We start from the raw sequence: 24955 nt of genomic DNA on the forward strand, positions 1-24955 counted from the left end.
ACAGTAGAGACCCACAGACTACTCACACTAGAGACCCACAGACTATTCACACAGCAGAGACCCACAGACTACTCACACAGTAGAGACCCACAGACTACTCACACAGTAGAGACCCACAGACTACTCACACAACAGAGACCCACAGACTACTCACACAGTAGAGACCCACAGACTACTCACACAGTAGAGACCCACAAACTACTCACACAGAGACCCACAGACTACACACACAGAGACCCACAGACTACTCACACACAGAGACCCACAGACTATTCACTCACGCAGAGACCCACAGACTACTCACTCACTCAGAGACCCACAGACTACTCACACAGTAGAGACCCACAGACTACTCACACAGAGACCCACAGACTACTCACACACAGAGACCCACATACTCACACACACAGAGATCCACAGACTACTCACACAGTAGAGACCCACAGACTACTCACACAGTAGAGACCCACACTACTCACACAGTAGAGACCCACAGACTACTCACAGCAGAGACCCACAGACTACTCACACACAGAGACCCACAGACTACTCACTCACTCAGAGACCCACAGACTACTCACACAGTAGAGACCCACAGACTACTCACACAATAGAGACCCACAGACTACTCACACAGTAGAGACCCACAGACTACTCACACACACCAGAGACCCACAGACTACTCACACAGAGACCCACAGACTACTCACACACAGAACCACAGACTACTCACACACAGACTACACACACAGACTACTCACACACACACAGACTACTCACACACACACAGACTACTCACACACACACACACACTACTCACACACCACACACTACTCACACACACACAGACTACTCACACACACACAGACTACTCACACACACAGACTACTCACACACACACAGACTACTCACCACACACAGACTACTCACACACAGACTACTCACACACAGACTACTCACACACACACAGACTACTCACACACACACAGACTACTCACACACACACAGACTACTCACACACACAGACTACTCACACACACACAGACTACTCACACACACACAGACTACTCACACACACACAGACTACACACACGACTACTCACACACACAGAGAGATCCACAGACTACTCACACAGTAGAACCCACAGACTACTCACACACACACAGAGACCCACAGACTACTCACCACACACACACACAGAGACCCATAGACTACTCACACACACACACAGAGACTCACAGACTACTCACATACACACACAGAGACCCACAGACTACTCACACACACAGAGAGACACACAGACTACTCACACACACACGAGACCCATAGACTACTCACCACACACAGAGACTCACAGACTACTCACACACACACACAGAGACCCAGACTACTCACACACACACAGAGAGACACACAGACTACTCACACACACACACAGAGACCCATAGACTACTCACACACACACCAGAGACTCACAGACTACTCACACACACACAGAGCCCCACAGACTACTCCACAGAGACCCACAGACTACACACACACAGACTACTCACACACACACACAGAGCCCCACAGACTACTCACACAGAGACCCACAGACTACACACACACACAGACTACTCACACACACACAGACTACTCACACACACACAGACTACTCACACACACAAAGTCGTGGACGCGTAGTCACCGTGCAGAACACCGATCAACTTTATTCGGAATACCAACCAATCACATTGCCCAAAAAGTATAACCCCCAAAGAGAAAGCTCCCCGTGTAGCCTCTAGCAGGCTGCAGGGTCAAGTGCTGATAGTAGCGAGTAGCAGTGCCTATAGAGACAAAGACAAAGGTCCCCGTGTAGCCTCTAGCAGGCTGTAGGGGTAAGTGCTGTTAGTAGTGAGTAGCAACATCAACCCCTATGATGATCATGGTGATGGTAGTGATAGTGGTGGTGATGATAGTGATGTGGTGGTGATGGTAGTGATAGTGGTGGTGATGGTAGTGAGAGTGGTGGTGACGGTAGTGATGTGGTGGTGATGGTAGTGATAGTGGTGGTGATGGTAGTGATGTGTGGTGATGGTAGTGAGAGTGGTGGTGTGGTAGTGAGAGTGGTGGTGATGGTAGTGATAGTGGTGGTGATGGTAGTGATAGTGGTGGTGATGGTAGTGAGAGTGGTGGTGATGGTAGTGATAGTGGTGGTAGTGATGTGGTGGTGATGGTAGTGATAGTGGTGGTGATGATAGTGGTGGTGATGGTAGTGAGAGTGGTGGTGATGGTAGTGAGAGTGGTGGTGATGGTAGTGATAGTGGTGGTGATGGTAGTCATGATGATTATGGTGATGGTAGTGATGTGGTGATGATGATGGTGGTGGTGGTGATTATGGTGATGGTAGTGAATTGATGGTGATGTGGTGGTGATGGTGACATTGCAGGAGACGTCTTCATTTCCTGGAGGTCCCGTGACTCCAACCTAGACTCCTGCGGGCACACAGAGAGAGGCAAAGGTGGCACGGGTTTACCCCACCGCCACCACCAGCACTACCACCTCCACCACCACTAGCACCACTAGCACCACCAGTACCACCAGTACCACCACCACCACTAGCACCACTAGCACCAGTACCACCATCACTAGCACCACCACCAGTACCACCACCACCAGTACCCACCCCTCCACCACCACCACCACCGACACACACACAGACACACACACATACAGATACACAGACACACACAGACACACGGACAGACACACACAGACACATACACATACAGACACACACAGACACACATACACAGACCCACACAGACCCACACACACACATACAGACACATACACAGACACACACACATACAGACACACACAGACCCACACCACAGACACACACACCCACAGACACCCACACACAGACACCCACACACAATCACACACAGACACACGCACAGACCCACACACACAATCACACACAACACACACGCACAGACCCACACACAATCACACACAGACACACGCGCACAGACCCACACACACAATCACACACAGACACACACGCACAGACCCACACACACAATCACACACAGACACACAGCACAGACCCACACACACAATCACACACAGACACACACCACAGACCCACACACACAATCACACACAGACCCACACAGACCCACACACACAATCACACACAGACACACACGCACAGACCCACACACAATCCACACAGACACACCCACAGACCCACACACACAATCACACACAGACACACACGCACAGACCCACACACACAATCACACACAGACACACGCACAGACCCCACACACAATCACACACACAACACACCGCACAGACCCACACACACAATCACACACAGACACACGCACAGACCCACACACACAATCACACAGACCCACACACACCGACCCACACACAATCACACACAGACACACACGCACAGACCCACACACACAATCACACACAGACACACGCACAGACCCACACACACAATCACACACAGACACACACGCACAGACCCACACACACAATCACACACAGACACACACCACAGACCCACACACAATCACACACAGACACACACACACACAGACCCACACCACAATCACACACAGACACACACCACAGACCCACACACACAATCACACACAGACACACACGCACAGACCCACACACAATCACACCACAGACACACACGCACAGACCCACACACACAATCACACACAGACACACACGCACAGACCCACACACAATCACACACAGACACACGCACAGACCCACCACACAATCACACACAGACACACACGCACAGACCCACACACACAATCACACACAGACACCCAGACCCACACACACAATCACACAGACCCACACCCACAGACCCACACACACAATCACACACAGACCACACGCACGACCCACACACACAATCACACACAGACACACACGCACAGACCCACACACACAATCACACACAGACACACGCACAGACCCACACACAATCACACCAGACCACACACACAGACCCACACACCACAATCACACACAGACCCACACACACAGACCCACCCACACACAAGCACACAGCACAGACAGCCGACCAACCTTGGTATGGCCACACGCAAGCCCCGAGCCCCTGGTTGAACACCAGGCCTTGCTGGCGAGCTTGTAGTAGGTGTAGTGTTGGAGCAGTGGTAGAAGGCGTTCGAGTTCCCTGGGTCCGCGAACATCCCGTCCACCTTCGCCTTGCAGAAGTCCACCCACGTACGCTGCGCACGACAGGCAAAGTGACCCGTGTAGCCTCTTAGCAGAGGCAAGTGGCTGACCAGTCCTATAGACACACAGGCAAAGGTGGCCCGTGTAGCCTCTAGCAGGGCTGTAGGGCAAGTGCTGTTGTAGCAGCACCTATAGACACACAGGCAAAGGTGGCCCTGTAGCCTCTAGCAGGCTGAAGGGGCAAGTGCTGTTAGCAGCAGTGTCTATAGACACACAGACAAGGTGCCCGTGTAGCCTCTAGCAGGGCTGCAGGGGCAAGGGCTGTGAGTAGCAGCGGCAGTGTCTATAGACCACAGACAAAGTGCCCCGTGTAGCCTCGAGTTGACACGAGACGACACGAGATTGCACGATTTGAGGTCTTACCTTGTTTGGTTGCCCCTGGGTGATTGCTGTTGCGTCGTCATGTGGAACTGCACACCAGACACAGACTCAGTGTGTGAGTAGTCTGTGGGTCTCTACTGTGTGAGTATCTGTGGGTCTCTACTGTGTGAGTAGTCTGTGGTCTCTACTGTGTGTAGTCTGTGGGTCTCTACTGTGTGTGAGTAGTCTGTGGGTCTCTACTGTGTGAGTAGTCTGTGGGTCTCTACTGTGTGAGTAGTCTGTGGGTCTCTACTGTGTGATAGTCTGTGGTCTCTGCTGTGTGAGTGTCTGTGGGTCTACTGTGTGAGTAGTCTGTGGGTCTCTACTGTGTGAGTAGTCTGTGGGTCTCTACTGTGTGAGTAGTCTGTGGGTCTCTGCTGTGTGAGTAGTCTGTGGGTCTCTGCTGTGTGAGTAGTCTGTGGGTCTCTGCTGTGTGAGTAGTCTATGGGTCTCTGCTGTGTGAGTAGTCTGTGGGTCTCTACTGTGTGAGTAGTCTGTGGGTCTCTACTGTGCGAGTAGTCTGTGGGTCTCTACTGTGAGTAGTCTGTGGGTCTCTACTGTGCGAGTAGTCTGTGGGTCTCTACTGTGTGAGTAGTCTGTGGGTCTCTATGTGAGTAGTCTGTGGGTCTCTATGTGAGTAGTCTGTGGGTCTCTACTGTGTGAGTAGTCTGTGGGTCTCTGTGTGTGAGTAGTCTGTGGGTCTCTCTGTGTGAGTAGTCTGGGTCTCTGTGTGAGTAGTCTGTGGGTCTCTACTGTGTGAGTAGTCTGTGGGTCTCTGTGTGAGTAGTCTGTGGGTCTCTACTGTGTGAGTAGTCTGTGGGTCTCTACTGTGTGAGTAGTCTGTGGGTCTCTACTGTGTGAGTAGTCTGTGGGTCTCTACTGTGTGAGTATCTGTGGGTCTCTGTGTGAGTAGTCTGTGGGTCTCTACTGTGTGAGTAGTCTGTGGGTCTCTGTGTGTGTGTAGTCTGTGGGTCTCTGTGTGAGTAGTCTGTGGGTCTCTACTGTGTGAGTAGTCTGTGGTCTCTGTGTGAGTAGTCTGTGGTCTCTCTGTGTGAGTAGTCTTGGGTCTCTGCTGTGTGAGTAGTCTGTGGGTCTCTACTGTGTGAGTAGTCTGTGGGTCTACTGTGTGAGTAGTCTGTGGGTCTCTACTGTGTGAGTAGTCTGTGGGTCTCTACTGTGTGAGTAGTCTGTGGGTCTCTGTTGTGTGTGGGTCTCTACTGTGTGAGTAGTCTGTGGGTCTCTACTGTGTGAGTAGTCTGTGGGTCTCTGTGTGAGTAGTCTGTGGGTCTCTACTGTGTGTAGTCTGTGGGTCTCTGTGTGTGAGTAGTCTGTGGGTCTCTACTGTGTGAGTAGTCTGTGGGTCTCTACTGTGTGAGTAGTCTGTGGGTCTCTGTGTGAGTAGTCTGTGGGTCTCTGTGTGTGAGTAGTCTGTGGGTCTCTACTGTGAGTAGTCTGTGGGTCTCTACTGTGTGAGTAGTCTGTGGGTCTCTGCTGTGTGAGTAGTCTGTGGGTCTCTGTGTGAGTAGTCTGTGGGTCTCTACTGTGTGAGTAGTCTGTGGGTCTCTGTGTGTGAGTAGTCTGTGGGTCTCTACTGTGTGAGTAGTCTGTGGGTCTCTACTGTGTGAGTAGTCTGTGGGTCTCTGTGTGTGAGTAGTCTGTGGGTCTCTACTGTGTGAGTAGTCTGTGGGTCTCTGCTGTGTGAGTAGTCTGTGGGTCTCTACTGTGTGAGTAGTCTGTGGGTCTCTACTGTGTGAGTAGTCTGTGGGTCTCTACTGTGTGAGTAGTCTGTGGGTCTCTACTGTGTGAGTAGTCTGTGGGTCTCTACTGTGAGTAGTCTGTGGGTCTCTACTGTGTGAGTAGTCTGTGGGTCTCTGCTGTGTGAGTAGTCTGTGGGTCTCTACTGTGTGAGTAGTCTGTGGGTGTCTACTGTGTGAGTAGTCTGTGGGTCTCTACTGTGTGAGTAGTCTGTGGGTCTCTACTGTGTGAGTAGTCTGTGGGTCTCTGTGTGAGTAGTCTGTGGGTCTCTACTGTGTGTAGTCTGTGGGTTCTACTGTGTGAGTAGTCTGGGTCTCTGCTGTGTGAGTAGTCTGTGGGTCTCTGTGTGTGAGTAGTCTGTGGGTCTCTACTGTGTGAGTAGTCTGTGGGTCTCTACTGTGTGAGTAGTCTGTGGGTCTCTACTGTGTGAGTAGTCTGTGGGTCTCTACTGTGAGTAGTCTGTGGGTCTCTACTGTGTGAGTAGTCTGTGGGTCTCTACTGTGAGTAGTCTGTGGGTCTCTATGTGTGAGTAGTCTGTGGGTCTCTACTGTGTGAGTAGTCTGTGGGTCTCTATGTGTAGTAGTCTGTGGGTCTCTACTGTGAGTAGTCTGTGGGTCTCTGCTGTGTGAGTAGTCTGTGGGTCTCTACTGTGTGAGTAGTTGTGGGTCTCTACTGTGTGAGTAGTCTGTGGGTCTCTGTTGTGTAGTAGTCTGTGGGTCTCTACTGTGTGAGTAGTCTGTGGGTCTCTGTGTGTGTGAGTAGTCTGTGGGTCTCTACTGTGTGAGTATCTGGGTCTCTGTGTGTGTGAGTAGTCTGTGGGTCTACTGTGTGAGTAGTCTGTGGGTCTCTACTGTGTGAGTAGTCTGTGGGTCTCTGTGTGTGAGTAGTCTGTGGGTCTCTGTGTGTGAGTAGTCTGTGGGTCTCTACTGTGTGAGTAGTCTGTGGGTCTCTACTGTGTGAGTAGTCTGTGGGTCTCTGTGTGTGAGTAGTCTGTGGGTCTCTGTGTGAGTAGTCTGTGGGTCTCTGTGTGTGAGTAGTCTGTGGGTCTCTACTGTGTGAGTAGTCTGTGGGTCTCTACTGTGTGAGTAGTCTGTGGGTCTCTGCTGTGTGAGTAGTCTGTGGGTCTCTACTGTGTGAGTAGTCTGTGGGTCTCTACTGTGTGAGTAGTCTGTGGGTCTCTGGTGTGAGTAGTCTGTGGGTCTACTGTGTGAGTAGTCTGTGGGTCTCTACTGTGTGAGTAGTCTGTGGGTCTCTGCTGTGTGAGTAGTCTGTGGGTCTCTACTGTGAGTAGTCTGTGGGTCTCTGCTGTGAGTAGTCTGTGGGTCTCTACTGTGTGAGTAGTCTGTGGGTCTCTGTGTGAGTAGTCTGTGGTCTCTACTGTGTGAGTAGTCTGTGGGTCTCTGTGTGTGAGTAGTCTGTGGGTCTCTGTGTGAGTAGTCTGTGGGTCTCTGTGTGAGTCTGTGGGTCTCTGCTGTGTGAGTAGTCTGTGGGTCTCTGTGTGAGTAGTCTGTGGGTCTCTACTGTGTGAGTAGTCTGTGGGTCTCTACTGTGTGAGTAGTCTGTGGGTCTCTACTGTGTGAGTAGTCTGTGGGTCCTACTGTGTGAGTAGTCTGTGGGTCTCTACTGTGTGAGTAGTATGTGGGTCTCTACTGTGTGTAGTAGTCTGTGGGTCTCTACTGTGTGAGTAGTCTGTGGGTCTCTGTGTGAGTAGTCTGTGGGTCTCTACTGTGTGAGTAGTCTGTGGGTCTCTACTGTGTGAGTAGTCTGTGGGTCTCTGTGTGAGTAGTCTGTGGGTCTCTACTGTGTGAGTAGTCTGTGGGTCTCTGCTGTGTGAGTAGTCTGTGGGTCTCTCTGTGTGTGAGTAGTCTGTGGGTCTCTACTGTGTGAGTAGTCTGTGGGTCTCTGTGTGTGAGTATCTGTGGGTCTCTACTGTGTGAGTAGTCTGTGGGTCTCTGTGTGAGTAGTCTGTGGGTCTCTGTGTGTGAGTAGTCTGTGGGTCTCTGTGTGTGAGTAGTCTGTGGGTCTCTACTGTGTGAGTAGTCTGTGGGTCTCTGCTGTGTGAGTAGTCTGTGGGTCTCTGTGTGTGAGTAGTCTGTGGGTCTCTGTGTGAGTAGTCTGTGGGTCTCTGTGTGAGTAGTCTGTGGGTCTCTACTGTGTGAGTAGTCTGTGGGTCTCTACGTGTGAGTATCTGTGGTCTCTGCTGTGTGAGTAGTCTGTGGGTCTCTACTGTGTGAGTAGTCTGTGGGTCTCTACTGTGTGAGTAGTCTGTGGGTCTCTGTGTTGAGTAGTCTGTGGGTCTCTACTGTGTGAGTAGTCTGTGGGTCTCTACTGTGTGAGTAGTCTGTGGGTCTCTGCTGTGTGAGTTCTGTGGGTCTCTACTGTGTGAGTAGTCTGTGGGTCTCTGTGTGAGTAGTCTGTGGGTCTCTACTGTGTGAGTAGTCTGTGGGTCTCTGTGTGAGTAGTCTGTGGGTCTCTACTGTGTGAGTAGTCTGTGGGTCTCTGTGTGTGAGTAGTCTGTGGGTCTCTACTGTGTGAGTAGTCTGTGGGTCTCTGTGTGTGAGTAGTCTGTGGGTCTCTGCTGTGTGAGTAGTCTGTGGGTCTCTGTGTGAGTAGTCTGTGGGTCTCTACTGTGTGAGTAGTCTGTGGGTCTCTACTGTGTGAGTAGTCTGTGGGTCTCTACTGTGTGAGTAGTCTGTGGGTCTCTGTGTGTAGTCTGTGGGTCTCTGCTGTGTGAGTAGTCTGTGGGTCTCTGTGTGTGAGTAGTCTGTGGGTCTCTGTGTGAGTAGTCTGTGGGTCTCTGTGTGTGAGTAGTCTGTGGGTTCTACTGTGTGAGTAGTCTGTGGGTCTCTGTGTGAGTAGTCTATGGGTCTCTGTGTGTGAGTCTATGGGTCTCTACTGTGTGAGTAGTCTGTGGGTCTCTACTGTGTGAGTAGTCTGTGGGTCTCTGTGTGAGTAGTCTGTGGGTCTCTACTGTGTGAGTAGTCTGTGGGTCTCTACTGTGTGAGTAGTCTGTGGGTCTCTGTGTGTGAGTAGTCTGTGGGTCTCTGTGTGAGTAGTCTGTGGGTCTCTGTGTGAGTAGTCTGTGGGTCTCTACTGTGTGAGTAGTCTGTGGGTCTCTGTGTGTGAGTAGTCTGTGGGTCTCTGTGTGTGAGTAGTCTGTGGGTCTCTACTGTGTGAGTAGTCTGTGGGTCTCTGTGTGTGAGTAGTCTGTGGGCTCTCTGTGTGAGTAGTCTGTGGGTCTCTACTGTGTGAGTAGTCTGTGGGTCTCTACTGTGTGAGTAGTCTGTGGGTCTCTGTGTGAGTAGTCTGTGGGTCTCTGTGTGAGTCTGTGGGTCTCTGTGTGAGTAGTCTGTGGTCTCTGTGTGAGTAGTCTGTGGGTCTCTGTGTGAGTAGTCTGTGGGTCTCTGTGTGAGTAGTCTGTGGGTCTCTACTGTGTGAGTAGTCTGTGGGTCTCTGTGTGAGTAGTCTGTGGGTCTCTACTGTGTGAGTAGTCTGTGGGTCTCTACTGTGTGAGTAGTCTGTGGGTCTCTGTGTGTGAGTAGTCTGTGGGTCTCTGTGTGAGTAGTCTGTGGGTTTCTGTGTGTGAGTAGTTTGTGGGTCTCTACTGTGTGAGTAGTCTGTGGGTCTCTGTGTGAGTAGTCTGTGGGTTTCTGTGTGTGAGTAGTTTGTGGGTCTCTACTGTGTGAGTAGTCTGTGGGTCTCTGTGTGTGAGTAGTCTGTGGGTCTCTACTGTGTGAGTAGTCTGTGGGTCTCTACTGTGTGAGTAGTCTGTGGGTCTCTACTGTGTGAGTAGTCTGTGGGTCTCTGTGTGTGAGTAGTCTGTGGGTCTCTACTGTGTGAGTAGTCTGTGGGTCTCTGTGTGAGTAGTCTGTGGGTCTCTACTGTGTGAGTAGTCTGTGGGTCTCTACTGTGTGAGTAGTCTGTGGGTCTCTGCTGTGTGAGTAGTCTGTGGGTCTCTACTGTGTGAGTAGTCTGTGGGTCTCTACTGTGTGAGTAGTCTGTGGGTCTCTGCTGTGTGAGTAGTCTGTGGGTCTCTACTGTGTGAGTAGTCTGTGGGTCTCTACTGTGTGAGTAGTCTGTGGGTCTACTGTGTGAGTAGTCTGTGGGTCTCTACTGTGTGAGTAGTCTGTGGGTCTCTGTGTGTGAGTAGTCTGTGGTCTACTGTGTGTGAGTAGTCTGTGGGTCTCTACTGTGTGAGTAGTCTGTGGGTCTCTGCTGTGTGAGTAGTCTGTGGGTCTCTACTGTGTGAGTAGTGTGGGTCTCTGTGTGTGAGTAGTCTGTGGGTCTACTGTGTGAGTAGTCTGGGTCTCTGTGTGAGTAGTCTGTGGGTCTCTACTGTGTGAGTAGTCTGGGTCTCTGTGTGTGAGTAGTCTGTGGGTCTCTGCTGTGTGAGTAGTCTGTGGGTTCTACTGTGTGAGTAGTCTGTGGGTCTCTACTGTGTGAGTAGTCTGTGGGTCTCTACTGTGTGAGTAGTCTGTGGGTCTCTGTGTGTGAGTAGTCTGTGGGTCTGTGAGTGAGTAGTCTGGGTCTCTGTGTGTGAGTAGTCTGTGGGTCTCTAGTGTGTGAGTAGTCTGTGGGTCTCTGTGTGAGTAGTCTGTGGGTCTCTACTGTGTGAGTAGTCTGTGGGTCTCTACTGTGTTGAGTAGTCTGTGGGTCTCTGCTGTGAGTAGTCTGTGGGTCTCTACTGTGTGAGTAGTCTGTGGGTTCTGTGGTGAGTAGTCTGTGGGTCTCTACTGTGTGAGTAGTCTGTGGGTCTCTACTGTGTGAGTAGTCTGTGGGTCTCTGTGTGAGTAGTCTGTGGGTCTCTGACTGTGTGAGTAGTCTGTGGGTCTCTGTGTGAGTAGTCTGTGGGTCTCTGAGTGAGTGAGTAGTCTGTGGGTCTCTGTGTGTGAGTAGTCTGTGGGTCTCTGAGTGAGTAGTCTGTGGGTCTCTGTGTGAGTAGTCTGTGGGTCTCTACTGTGTGAGTAGTCTGTGGGTCTCTACTGTGTGAGTAGTCTGTGGGTCTCTACTGTGTGAGTAGTCTGTGGGTCTCTACTGTGTGAGTAGTCTGTGGGTCTCTACTGTGTGAGTAGTCTGTGGGTCTCTACTGTGTGAGTAGTCTGTGGTCTGCTGTGTGAGTAGTCTGTGGGTCTCTGTGTGAGTAGTCTGTGGGTCTCTGCTGTGTGAGTAGTCTGTGGGTCTCTTGTGTGAGTAGTCTGTGGGTCTCTGTGTGTGAGTAGTCTGTGGGTCTCTACTGTGTGAGTAGTCTTGTGGTCTCTGTGTGAGTAGTCTGTGGGTCTCTGTGTGAGTAGTCTGTGGGTCTCTACTGTGTGAGTAGTCTGTGGGTCTCTACTGTGTGAGTAGTCTGTGGGTTCTGTGTGAGTAGTCTGTGGTCTCTGTGTGAGTAGTCTGTGGGTCTCTACTGTGTGAGTAGTCTGTGGGTCTCTACTGTGTGAGTAGTCTGTGGGTCTCTGTGTGAGTAGTCTGTGGGTCTCTACTGTGTGAGTAGTCTGTGGGTCTCTGCTGTGTGAGTAGTCTGTGGGTCTGTGTGTGAGTAGTCTGTGGGTCTCCTGTATGAGTAGTCTGTGGGTCTCTGTGTGAGTAGTCTGTGGGTCTCTGTGTGAGTAGTCTGTGGGTCTCTGTGTGTGAGTAGTCTGTGGGTCTCTACTGTGTGAGTAGTATGGGGTCTCTGTGTGAGTAGTCTGTGGGTCTCTGTGTGAGTAGTCTGTGGGTCTCTACTGTGTGAGTAGTCTGTGGGTCTCTGCTGTGTGAGTAGTCTGTGGGTCTCTACTGTGTGAGTAGTCTGTGGGTCTACTGTGTGAGTAGTCTGTGGGTCTCTACTGTGTGAGTAGTCTGTGGGTCTCTACTGTGTGAGTAGTCTGTGGTTTCTACTGTGTGAGTAGTCTGTGGGTCTCTACTGTGTGAGTAGTCTGTGGGTCTCTGTGGGTGAGTAGTCTGTGGGTCTCTACTGTGTGAGTAGTCTGTGGGTCTCTACTGTGGAGTAGTATGTGGTCTCTACTGTGTGAGTAGTCTGTGGGTCTCTGCTGTGTGAGTAGTCTGTGGGTCTCTATGTGTGTGAGTAGTCTGTGGGTCTCTGTGTGTGAGTAGTCTGTGGGTCTCTACTGTGTGAGTAGTCTGTGGGTCTCTACTGTGTGAGTAGTCTGTGGGTCTCTGTGTGTGAGTAGTCTGTGGGTCTCTACTGTGTGAGTAGTCTGTGGGTCTCTGCTGTGTGAGTAGTCTGTGGGTCTCTACTGTGTGAGTAGTCTGTGGGTCTCTGTGTGTGAGTAGTCTGTGGGTCTCTACTGTGTGAGTAGTCTGTGGGTCTCTACTGTGTGAGTAGTCTGTGGGTCTCTACTGTGTGAGTAGTCTGTGGGTCTCTACTGTGTGAGTAGTCTGTGGGTCTCTACTGTGTGAGTAGTCTGTGGGTCTCTACTGTGTGAGTAGTCTGTGGGTCTCTACTGTGTGAGTAGTCTGTGGGTCTCTGCTGTGTGAGTAGTCTGTGGGTCTCTGTGTGAGTAGTCTGTGGGTCTCTGCTGTGTGAGTAGTCTGTGGGTCTCTGTGTGTGAGTAGTCTGTGGGTCTCTGTGTGAGTAGTCTGTGGGTCTCTACTGTGTGAGTAGTCTGTGGGTCTCTGCTGTGTGAGTAGTCTGTGGGTCTCTACTGTGTGAGTAGTCTGTGGGTCTCTGTGTGTGAGTAGTCTGTGGTCTCTACTGTGTGAGTAGTCTGTGGGTCTCTACTGTGTGAGTAGTCTTGGGTCTCTGTGTGTGAGTAGTCTGTGGGTCTCTACTGTGTGAGTAGTCTGTGGGTCTCTACTGTGTGAGTAGTCTGTGGGTCTCTGTGTGTGAGTAGTCTGTGGGTCTACTGCTGTGAGTAGTCTGGGTCTCTGTGTGAGTAGTCTGTGGGTCTCTACTGTGTGAGTAGTCTGTGGGTCTCTACTGCTGTGAGTAGTCTGTGGGTCTCTGTGTGAGTAGTCTGTGGGTCTCTACTGTGTGAGTAGTCTGTGGGTCTCTACTGTGTGAGTAGTCTGTGGGTCTCTACTGTGTGAGTAGTCTGTGGGTCTGCTGTGTGAGTAGTCTGTGGGTCTCTGTGTGTGAGTAGTCTGTGGGTCTCTACTGTGTGAGTAGTCTGTGGGTCTCTACTGTGTGAGTAGTCTGTGGGTCTCTACTGTGTGAGTAGTCTGTGGGTCTCTGCTGTGTGAGTAGTCTGTGGGTCTCTGTGTGAGTAGTCTGTGGGTCTCTACTGTATGTGTAGTCTGTGGGTTTCTACTGTGTGAGTAGTCTATGGGTCTCTGCTGTGTGAGTAGTCTGTGGGTCTCTGCTGTGTGAGTAGTCTGTGGGTCTCTACTGTGTGAGTAGTCTGTGGGTCTCTACTGTGAGTAGTCTGTGGGTCTCTACTGTGAGTAGTCTGTGGGTCTCTACTGTGCGAGTAGTCTGTGGATCTCTATTGTGTGAGTAGTCTGTGGGTCTCTATGTGAGTAGTCTGGGGTCTCTACTGTGCGATAGTCTGTGGGTCTCTGTGTGAGTAGTCTGTGGGTCTCTACTTGTGAGTAGTGTTTGTGGGTCTCTACTGTGTGAGTAGTCTGTGGGTCTCTACTGTGTGAGTAGTCTGTGGGTCTCTGCTGTGTGTGAGTAGTCTGTGGGTCTCTACTGTGTGAGTAGTCTATGGGTCTCTGTGTGTGAGTAGTCTGTGGGTCTCTACTGTGTGAGTAGTCTGTGGGTCTCTACTGTGTGAGTAGTCTGTGGGTCTCTGTGTGTGAGTAGTCTGTGGGTCTCTGTGTGTGAGTAGTCTGTGGGTCTCTACTGTGTGAGTAGTCTGTGGGTCTCTGCTGTGTGAGTAGTCTATGGGTCTCTGTGTGTGAGTAGTGTGGGTCTCTACTGTGTGAGTAGTCTGTGGGTCTCTACTGTGTGAGTAGTCTGTGGGTCTCTACTGTGTGAGTAGTCTGTGGGTCTCTGCTGTGTGAGTAGTCTGTGGGTCTCTGTGTGTGAGTAGTATGTGGGTCTCTGTGTGTGAGTAGTCTGTGGGTCTCTGCTGTGTGAGTAGTCTGTGGGTCTCTGTGTGTGAGTAGTCTGTGGGTCTTACTGTGTGAGTAGTCTGTGGGTCTCTACTGTGTGAGTAGTCTGTGGGTCTCTGTGTGTGAGTAGTCTGGGGTCTCTGCTGTGTGAGTAGTCTGTGGGTCTCTGTGTGTGAGTAGTCTGTGGGTCTCTACTGTGTGAGTAGTCTGTGGGTCTCTACTGTGTGAGTAGTCTGTGGGTCTCTGTGTGTGAGTAGTCTGTGGGTCTCTGTGTGAGTAGTCTGTGGGTCTCTGTGTGTGAGTAGTCTGTGGGTCTCTGTGTGAGTAGTCTGTGGGTCTCTGTGTGTGAGTAGTCTGTGGGTCTCTACTGTGTGAGTAGTTGTGGGTCTCTACTGTGTGAGTAGTCTGGGTTCTGTGTGTGAGTAGTCTGTGGGTCTCTGTGTGTGAGTAGTCTGTGGGTCTCTACTGTGTGAGTAGTCTGTGGGTCTCTACTGTGTGAGTAGTCTGTGGGTCTCTGTGTGTGAGTAGTCTGTGGGTCTCTACTGTGTGAGTAGTCTGTGGGTCTCTACTGTGTGAGTAGTCTGTGGGTCTCTGCTGTGTGAGTAGTCTGTGGGTCTCTGTGTGAGTAGTCTGTGGGTCTCTGTGTGTGAGTAGTCTGTGGGTCTCTACTGTGTGAGTAGTCTGTGGGTCTCTGTGTGTGAGTAGTCTGTGGGTCTCTACTGTGTGAGTAGTCTGTGGGTCTCTGTGTGAGTAGTCTGTGGGTCTCTACTGTGTGAGTAGTCTGGGGTCTCTACTGTGTGAGTAGTCTGTGGGTCTCTGCTGTGTGAGTAGTCTGTGGGTCTCTACTGTGTGAGTAGTCTGTGGGTCTCTACTGTGTGAGTAGTCTGTGGGTCTCTGTGTGAGTAGTCTGTGGGCTCTGCTGTGTGAGTAGTCTGTGGTCTCTACTGTGGAGTAGTCTGTGGGTCTCTGCTGTGTGAGTAGTCTGTGGGTCTCTGTGTGTGAGTAGTCTGTGGGTCTCTACTGTGTGAGTAGTCTGTGGGTCTCTGTGTGAGTAGTCTGTGGGTCTCTACTGTGTGAGTAGTCTGGGTCTCTACTGTGTGAGTAGTCTGTGGGTCTCTGCTGTGTGAGTAGTCTGTGGGTCTCTACTGTGTGGAGTAGTCTGTGGGTCTCTACTGTGTGAGTAGTCTGTGGGTCTCTACTGTGTGAGTAGTCTGTGGGTCTCTACTGTGTGAGTAGTCTGTGGGTCTCTACTGTGTGAGTCTATGGGTGGGTGAACGAGTGGGTGAATGAGCGAATGGGGTGAGTGATTGGATGGGGTGAATGTGCCATACGTACCAGGCCAGTCGCACACGCTGATGGCCGGGTTGAACACCAGGGTGGATTGGACATTGCTTGAGGTACGTCAGGGACATTGGAGCATTGGTAGAAGGTGTGGGAGTTTAAGGGGTTTGCGTACCAAGCCAATCGGCCTTGCCTGGCAGAATACCGAGTTCAGCACTGCAGGAGACAAAGGTGGAGCTGTTAGCGGTTCTCTGTGTGATGAGTCTGTGGGTCTCTGTGTGATGAGTCTGTGGGTCTCTGTGTGATGAGTCTGTGGGTCTCTGTGTGATGAGTCTGAGGGGCTCTGTTGTGATGAGTATATGGGTCTCTTGGTGATAAGTCTAGGGTCTCCGTGTGATGAGTCTGTGGGTCTCTGAGTGTATGAGTCTGTGTAAACAACCCCCTACCTCCTCGTGTGCTGGATGGGCAACGTTGTCGTGTACAGTGCTGATGGGGGGAGGGCCAATTCCGAGTGGCCTTTCCCCTCATGGCATCTGTGACCACCACAGCGGCTAAATGGGGGCTAAACTCCGACTGAAAAATGTAATTAACAAGCTTGTGCGGAGGCCCCGGGTGGACAGGTGTCTCCTGGCCAAACCCCATTTGGCGGAGCCAGGAGCTGAATCTTTACCTCGGGCTGCTCCTCCAGGAAAAAATAAAAAGCCACTACGGATGGCCACGTGGAATTTTCGAACGCTCACTGCGGAGGAGAGGCTGATACTCTTCTGTCGGGAGAGCTGGAACCAGTACCGCCTGAATCTCTGTGGTATTCAGGAGGTCCGGTGGACCGGCTCTGGCTCCTGCCAAGATGAGGGTGGACAGTCCTCTACTCGGGGCAGGAGACTGCCAAACAACAGGGAGTGGCTCTTCTTCTGAACAAAACATTAAAAGGGTGTGGGAGCGTGGCGGTTAGGTGTGTGAAGTTGTAAGCCCCAGGCTACTTTGGGCTCGCCTTCCCATCAAAGACGAACATCCGTGGAGGGATGCAGGCAAGGCCGATGAGTCAGATGCCTTCTATGATCTCCTGTCACAGGTGCTGGCTAAAATGGCCCCACGGATAGAGTCATCTAGTTGGGTGACTTCAATGCCCGAGTTGGTCACGATGCTGGCACCTGGTCTGGAGTGATTGGAAAGCATGGGCCAGATCAGCTCAATAATAACGGTAGGAGGCTGATAGATTTTTGTGCAGCCCATGGGCTTGTAATTACCAACACGCTCTTCCGGCATCGGCGCATCCACACAACATCATGGATGCATACCGGGTCCAAACAAGAACATCTGCTGGACTACATAGTGACGGAACAGCGGATGCGGGCCCATGTCCTTGACACCAGGACCTACCGTGGAGCTGATCTACCCTCTGACCATCGACTAGTCATTTGTAAGATGCGCCTGCCTTTCTTCCACTCCGGTGGGGGTGTACACCCAGGACCCCATTCAAACCTAAGGTGGCCTGGTCTCGCGAGCTGATGAAAGTTGCAAGCGAGAATTCATCATCGCTTGCGGCTGGGGTTGGCATCGTCCCCCACTCCAGATTTTGACGGTAAATGGGTGAGGTTTAGGACTGTGACTCAGGCAGCTGCAATGGCTGCTTTGGGTACGCGGTCCAGATCTCCCCAGAAACCCTGGCTGACAGAGGAGGTGTTCAGGTTAATTGAGAAAAAGCGACAGGCCCACTCTCATCGCCTACAGCATCCCACGTCAGAGAATGAGGAGGTTTACCGCAGCCTTCGCTCGGAAGTTCGGAGAGCCGTAAGGCGCTGTAAGGATGGGTGGTGGTTGCGGGTTGCTGAGGAGATGGAGTCTGCCTCAGTGGCCCGCGATCACAAATCACTATTTAACTCCATCAAAAAAGTAACCTGCAGCGCCACACCTATTACCATCATTAGGGGAAAAAACGGTGATCCAATCTCCGACCCCCAGGAACAGGTTTGCAGATTTGCTGAGCATTTCTGTGAGGTCCTGGGGAGAAGAAATCCCTCCACATGGAAAACATCGTGGACAAAGTGGGGATGACCCTGCCGAGGCTGCGGTGCCTCAAATATTGGAAGAAGTCACCCCCTGTGAGTGGCTGGCTGAGGTGCCATCTGTTGAGGAAGTTCTGAAGGCGATCCAGAGTCTGAGACCAAGAAAGGCACCGGGCAGAGATGATCTCCCAAATGAAATGCTGAGGGAGGGTGGCGTTTGTGCACAGACTGCCCTACATGACATCATAACAACAGTCTGGACCACTGGATGGGTTCTGCAGGACTGGAAGGATGCCCTGGTGGTCCCCCTCTTAAAAAGGGAAACGCACAGACTGTAACAACTACAGGGGCATCTCACTCCTCAGTGTGCCGGAAAAGGTTCTGGCAAAGATTATTCAACATCGCCTTGCCAGGCACACTGAGAAGAGGCTTGCGGAGCCCCAATGCAGTTTCAGGAAAGGGCGGTCCTGCACAGATGCCATATTTTCTGTCCGTTTGCTACAGCAGATGTGTAGGGAATTCCAACAAGACCTACATCTCTGCTTTTTTGACCTGGTCAAGGCCTATGATACCATCAGTAGGCCTGGGCTCTGGGTTGTTCTTCGTGCTTTCGGTGTCCCTTACGTGGACCCCCCTAATGGAGCATCTTCGCCGGTAGAAACATTTCGGCTGGCCTGCCTACGATCAATTCTGGGTTTAACCAGGCTGGATTGTGTGAGGAGCTCACAAATCCTCTAAAGACCTGGACAAAGTCTCATCGGTGAGCTCCTCCGGCAGGCAAGGCTGCATTGGCTGGGCCATGTAGCCGCATGATGATGATCATCATCACCTGCCATCACCACCATCACCACCATCCACCTCCATCAGCACCCCCATCACCACCATCACCACCATCACCACTATCATCACCACCATCACCACCATCACCTCCATCACCACCATCACCACCCCCATCACCACCATCATCACCACCATCACCTCCATCACCACCATCATCACCACCATCACCTCCATCACCTCCATCACCACCATCACCTCCATCACCCTCCCGTCTTCTACAGAGGCCACGACACCATCGTCAAGGCGTGCAATGGAGATGGAGGGGAGTGTGGGGGGGGTGGTGACGTCACGAGACGACACGTGACGTCACGAGACGTCACGAGTTGAGGGCTTACGTGGCTTGTTGGCTCCCTGGGTGGTGACTGCTGCGACGTTGCCTGCAACTGCACACACGACACAGACACAGATCAGTGTGTAGTAGTCTGTGGGTTCTACTGTGTGAGTAGTCTGTGGGTCTCTACTGTGTGAGTAGTCTGTGGGTCTCTACTGTGTGAGTAGTCTGTGGGTCTCTACTGTGTGAGTAGTCTGTGGGTCTCTACTGTGTGAGTAGTCTGTGGGTCTCTACTGTGTGAGTAGTCTGTGGGTCTCTACTGTGTGAGTAGTCTGTGGTCTCTACTGTGTGAGTAGTCTGTGGGTCTCTGTGTGAGTAGTCTATGGGTGGGTGAACGAGTTGTGTGAATGGGAGAATTAGTGAGTGAATGAATGGGTGGGTGAATGAGTGAGTTGGCGAATGAGTGAGTGGGGGGTAAGCGAACGATTGGCCAGGTGAATAGGTGACTGAGTGTGTGTGTGTTTGCGTGAATGGTTGGGTGAATGGGTGAATGGATGAGTGGGTGAATGAGTGAGTGAGTGGATGAGGGTGAATGGGTGGGTGAATGGTGAGCGGGTGAATGAGTGAGTGGGTGAATGAGTGGTGAGTGGATGAATGAGTGAGGGAGTGGCTGAATGAATGAGTGGGTGAGTGAGTAGCTGAATGAATTAGTGGATGAATGAGTGAGTGGGTGAAACAGTGAGTGGGTGAATGAGTGAATTAGTGGATGAATGAGTGAGGGAGTGGCTGAATGAATGAGTGGGTGAGTGAGTGGGTACATGAATGAATGAGTGGGGGAATTAGTGTGCGAGTGGGTAGGTGAATGAATGGATGGGTGAATGTGTGAGTGGGTGAGTGAGTGGGTGAATGAGTGAATGTGTGAGTGGGTGAATGAGTGGGTGGGTGAATGAGTGGGTGGGTGAATGAGTGAATGTGTGAGTGGGTGAGTGAGTTGATGGGGTGAATGTGCGATACGTACCATCCAGTCACATCTGTTTCTTGCCGTGTTGAACACCAGGGTGGCTGGACATTGCTTGTGGTACGTCAGGGAATTGGAGCAGTGGTAGAAGTAGTGGGAGTCTGAGGTGTCTGCGTACATCCCATCAGCCTTGCCCTGGCAGAATACTGGGTGGGTCAAACGTTGCAGGGGACAAAGGTAGAGATGTTAGCGGGTCTCTGTGATGAGTTTGTGGGTCTCTGTGTGATGAGTCTGGGTCTTTGTGTGATGAGTCTATGGGTCTCTGTGTGATGAGTATGTGAGTCTCTGTGTGATGAGTCTGTGGGTCTCTGTGTGATGAGTCTATGGGTATCTGTGTGATGAGTCTGTGGGTCTCTGTGTGATGAGTCTATGGGTCTTTGTGTGGTGAGTCTGTGGGTCTCTGTGTAAGTAGTCTATGGGTCTTTACTGTGTGAGTAGTCTGTGGGTCTCGTGTGTGAGTAGTCTGTGGGTCTCTGTGTGTGATGAGTCTCGGGGTCTCTGTGTGAGTAGTCTGTGGGTCTCTACTGTGTGAGTAGTCTGTATCACAGGAGTAAAACTCTTACCGTTGTTATATCCGCTTCCCTGTAAATGTAAACAAAGCAAAGAATTAGCACACGATGGGAGATTAACTCAAAACATCATCGGTATCGTCACATGTCAACACAACCTATTAACATAAAAACCTCATCTGTGTAAGGAGCCGTCCATAAATCATGTCACGCGATTTTGGACGATTTTTGACCCCCCCCCCCCCGTCACAAACCTCTGCCCCCCCCCCAAACCATATTTACATTTTGAAAAAAAAAACACTCCCATAGGGTTCAGTGTCATTCTCCCAGGACTCAGAGAGCCAGACTAAGGCTCACCCATGGGGTTCAGTGTCAATCACACGAGACTCACAGAGCCAGACTAAGGCTCCCTCCCATAGGGTTCAGTGTCAATCACCGAGACCCACAGAGCCAGACTAAGGCTCACTCCCATAGGGTTCAGTGTCAATCACTGAGACTCACAGAGCCAGACTAAGGCTCATCCCATAGGGTTCTTATCAATCACCGAGACCCACAGAGCCAGACTAAGGCTCACTCCCATAGAGTTCAGTGTCAATCACCGAGACTCACAGAGCCAGACTAAGGCTCACTCCCATAGGGTCAGTGTCAATCACCGAGACTCACAGAGCCAGACTAAGGCTCCTCCCATAGGGTTCAGTGTCAATGACCGAGACTCACAGAGCCAGACAAGGCCACTCCCATAGGGTTCAGTGTCAATCACCGAGACTCACAGAGCCAGACTAAGGCTCCCTCCCATAGGGTTCAGTGTCAATCACCGAGACTCACAGAGCCAGACTAAGGCTCACCCATAGGGTTCAGGTCAATCACCGAGACTCACAGAGCCAGACTAAGGCTCCCTCCCCATAGGGTTCAGTGTCAATGACAAGACTCACAGAGCCAGACTAAGGCTCACTCCCATAGGGTTCAGTGTCAATCACCGAGACTCACAGAGCCAGACTAAGGCTCACTCCCATAGGGTTCAGTGTCAATCACCGAGACTCACAGAGCAGACTAAGGCTCACTCCCATAGGGTTCAGTGTCAATCACCGAGACTCACAGAGCCAGACTAAGGCTCACTCCCATGGGGTCCAGGACTCACGTTCGCGTTGCTGAGAGCCAGCGACCGGCCAGCAAGGCGATGACCAGGGGCACGACGCTCTGAGCCATTGTGGAGTCGGAGAGAGGATGCAGCGGGGAGCGGCGGTGTCCTGGAGGTCTCCTGGAGTGGTTCTGGAGGTCTCCTGAAGGTCTCCTGGAGTGGTTCTGGAGGTCTCCTGAAGGTCTCCTGGAGTGGTTCTGGAGGTCTCCTGAAGGTCTCCTGGAGTGGTTCTGAAGGTGTCCTGGAGGTCTCCTGGAGGTCTCCTGGAGGTGTCAGACGGAGTGATGCGGCTGCTTGAGAGTCGTCGCCTTTTTATGGGCGAGCGGCGGCGTGAGGTCACCGCCCTCCAGGGCCGCGGGGAACCTCGAAACCATCGCCCCGGGGAGGCACGCCCAGCTCGCATCATCTAATGACCATGACCTCCTCCTCCACTCCTCCTCCACCTCCTTCTCCTCCTCCTTCCCCCCTCTCCCCTCCTACACCTCCTCCACCACCTCCTAACCTCCTCCTCCTCACTCCCTCCTCCACCACACCTCCCCTCATCTCCACCTCCTCCACCACCTCCTCCATCCTCCACTCCCTCCTACACCTCCTCCTCCACCTCCTCCACCTCCACTCTCCCTCCTCCTCCTCCACCTCCTCCACCACCCCTCCATCCTCCACTCCCTCCTACACCTCCTCCACCACACCTCCACCTCCTCCTCTCTCCCTCTCATGACGCCTCTTAAGATCATCGTTTATCGACGATGACGCCACCACTCTTGGTGGGGGGTGGTGGGGGGGGGGACACAGACGGTGTGTAGGCGTGATTGCTGTGCGTCACTCACTCACTAACACACCCACTCACTCACCCACACACTCACCCACACACTCACTCACACACTCACCCACTCACTAACACACCCACTCACTCACACACCGACACACTCACACTCACATACTCACCCACACACACTCACAACTCACTCACCACACACACCCACTCCTCATCCACTCACTCACACACTCACTCACCACTAACACACTCACTCACACACCCACTCACTCACACACTCCCCACTCACTCACTCACCCACACACTCACTCACTCACCCACTCACTCACCCACCCATCACTCACTCACTCACACTCACTCACTCACTCAACCCACCTCTGTATATCTCTATGGGTCTCTGTGTATCTCTATGGGTCTCTGTGTATCTCTATGGGTCTCTGTATAATCTCTGGGGTCTGTGTATCTCTATGTATCTATGGGTCTCTGTATCTTTATGGGTCTCTGTGTATCTGTGGGTCTGTGTATCTCTATGTATCTCTGTGGGTCTCTGTGTATATCTGTGGGTCTCTGTATCTCTGTGGGTCTCTGTGTATATCTATGGGTCTCTGTGTATCTCTATGGCTCTCCTGTGTATCTCTATGGATCTCTACGGATCTCTGTGGGTCTCTGTGTATCTCTGTGGGTCTCTGTGTATCTCTGTGTATCTCTGTGGGTCTCTATGTATCTCTGTGGGTCTCTGTGTATCTCTGTGGGTCTCTGTGTATCTCTGTGGGTCTCTGTGTAATATCTATGGGTCTCTGTGTATCTCTATGGCTCTCTGTGTATCTCTATGGATCTCTATGATCTCTGTGGGTCTCTGTGTATCTCTGTGGGTCTCTGTGTATCTCTATGGGTCTCTGTGTATCTCTATGGGTCTCTGTGTATCTCTGTGGGTCTCTACGCCTTTCTAATTTCACGCGACGAGATGATGATGATGATGGTGATGATCACAAGCCTCTCGCTCAGCAGCTGTCAATCCTTGGTGGCTCAGATCGTTTTGAACATTTTTATTTACTTTTTAAACCGAGATGACGACCCAGCAGTTAGTTTAGTGGAAGTCCCCACCCGTCAAACACGCGAATTGTTTCTTATTAGTTCGGCTCTGCTGCTGCTTATGCTAAAAAAACACAAATAATCACGGCAATTTCCCTCCAGCGGTGGTATTTGAAGAGGTCACACGGGAGGAAGATTTCATTTTGGTTTTTTTATCTTGACGGGGAAATTATGCAACCAATTCTGGGTGATTAGCGACTGACGCCTTCGTGTTCTATAATACAGACGACGAGATGGGTGCCTCGGGGCGATCTGTGTGTGTGTGTGTATGTGTGTGTGTGTCTATGTGTGTCTGTATGTCTGTGTGTCGTGTGTGTGTCTGTGTGTATGTCTGTGTGTGTGTCAGTGTGTGTGTCGTGTGTGTGTCTGTGTGTGTCGTGTGTGTGTCAGTGTGTGTCAGTGTTGTGTCAGTGTGGTGTCAGTCGTGTGTGTCAAGTGTGTGTGTCTGTGTGTCTGTATGTGTGTGTATGTGTGTCTGTGTATGTCAGTGTGTGTGTGTCTGTATGTGTGTGTGTATGTGTGTGTATGTGTCTGTCGTGTGTATGTGTGTGTCTGTGTGTGTCTGTGTGTCTGGTCTGTGTCTGTGTCTTAATGTGTGTGTGTCTGTCTGTGTCTTACTGTGTGCGTCTGTAGTGTTTGTTGTGTGTGTGTCTGTGTGTGTGTCTGTGTGTGTGACTGTGTGTGTCAGTGTGTGTGTCAGTGTGTGTATGTGTGTCGTGTATGTCAGTGTGTGTGTGTCTGTATGTGTGTGTGATGTGTGTGTGTATGTGTGTATGTGTGTGTTCTGTGTGTGTGTATGTGTGTGTATGTGTGTGTGTCTGTGTGTGTGTCTGTGTCTTAATGTGTGTGTGTCTGTCTGTGTCTTACTGTGTGTGTCTGTATGTGTGTATCTGTATGTGTGTGTCTGTGTGTGTCTGTGTGTGTGTCTGTGTGTGTGTCTTGTGTCTGTGTGTGTGTATGTGTGTGTGTGTGGTGTGTGTCTTTGGTGTGTCTGTGTGTGTCTTTGTGTGTCTGTGTGTCTGTCTGTGTGTTTGTCTGTGTGTGTATGTATGTCTGTGTGTGTGTGTGTGAGTCTGTGTGTGTGTCTGTGTGTGGGGAGCGGTAGGTAGCGGTTAGCGCGCTGCGCTATGAACCTGGCGACCCGGGTTCGATTCCGCTCACGGCTAACACCAGTGACGATTACCTGGGCCTCCCTAGGTCGACTCAGCCTTAAATGAGTACCGGTGCGGGTGGTAAACATCGCCACTGGGGAGACAAAGGCGGTCGGGCGTGGTGCTGGCCCACCCACCCCTCGTGTGTCGTTCCGGCCTTCATAGGTGCTCGCTAACAGCACTTGCCCCTACAGTCTGTTGCGGGGGATCTTTGTCTATGTGTGTATGTGTGTGTGTATGTGTGTGTTTGTGTGTGTGTGTGTCTATGTATGTGTGTGTGTCTGTGTATGTGTGTGTGTCTGTGTGTGTGTGTGTGTGTCAGTGTGTCTGTATGTGTCTGATGATGGTGATGATCACAAGCCTCTCGCTCGAGTAGCTTGGTGGCTCAGATCGCTTTAGAACATTTTAAAATCCTTATATAAAGTTCACTGCTTGCTTGCGCGCGCTTAGGACCGTGCAAATCTTTCGGTCGTTTTTTAACC

General features: G+C 51.5%; 1 protein-coding gene across 5 annotated transcripts in view; it reads right to left on the minus strand.

Moving 5' to 3' along the window:
* Nucleotides 1-2244: 2244 nt before the first annotated feature.
* The window catches only part of LOC133362996 (chondroitin proteoglycan 2-like), a 210168-nt gene continuing 187457 nt past the window's right edge, over nucleotides 2245-24955 (minus strand). For all 5 annotated transcript variants that reach the window (XM_061581990.1, XM_061581987.1, XM_061581988.1 and 2 more), the window contains one exon: nucleotides 2245-2478. In XM_061581990.1, the coding sequence (XP_061437974.1) occupies nucleotides 2471-2478 (8 nt within the window). In that variant the 3' untranslated portion in view covers nucleotides 2245-2470. The remainder of the gene's footprint in view (nucleotides 2479-24955) is intronic.

The sequence above is a fragment of the Lethenteron reissneri genome, unplaced genomic scaffold (assembly GCF_015708825.2).
Source record: "Lethenteron reissneri isolate LAM-NWPU_2019-01 unplaced genomic scaffold, ASM1570882v1 scaffold_1639, whole genome shotgun sequence".
NCBI lineage: Eukaryota > Metazoa > Chordata > Hyperoartia > Petromyzontiformes > Petromyzontidae > Lethenteron > Lethenteron reissneri.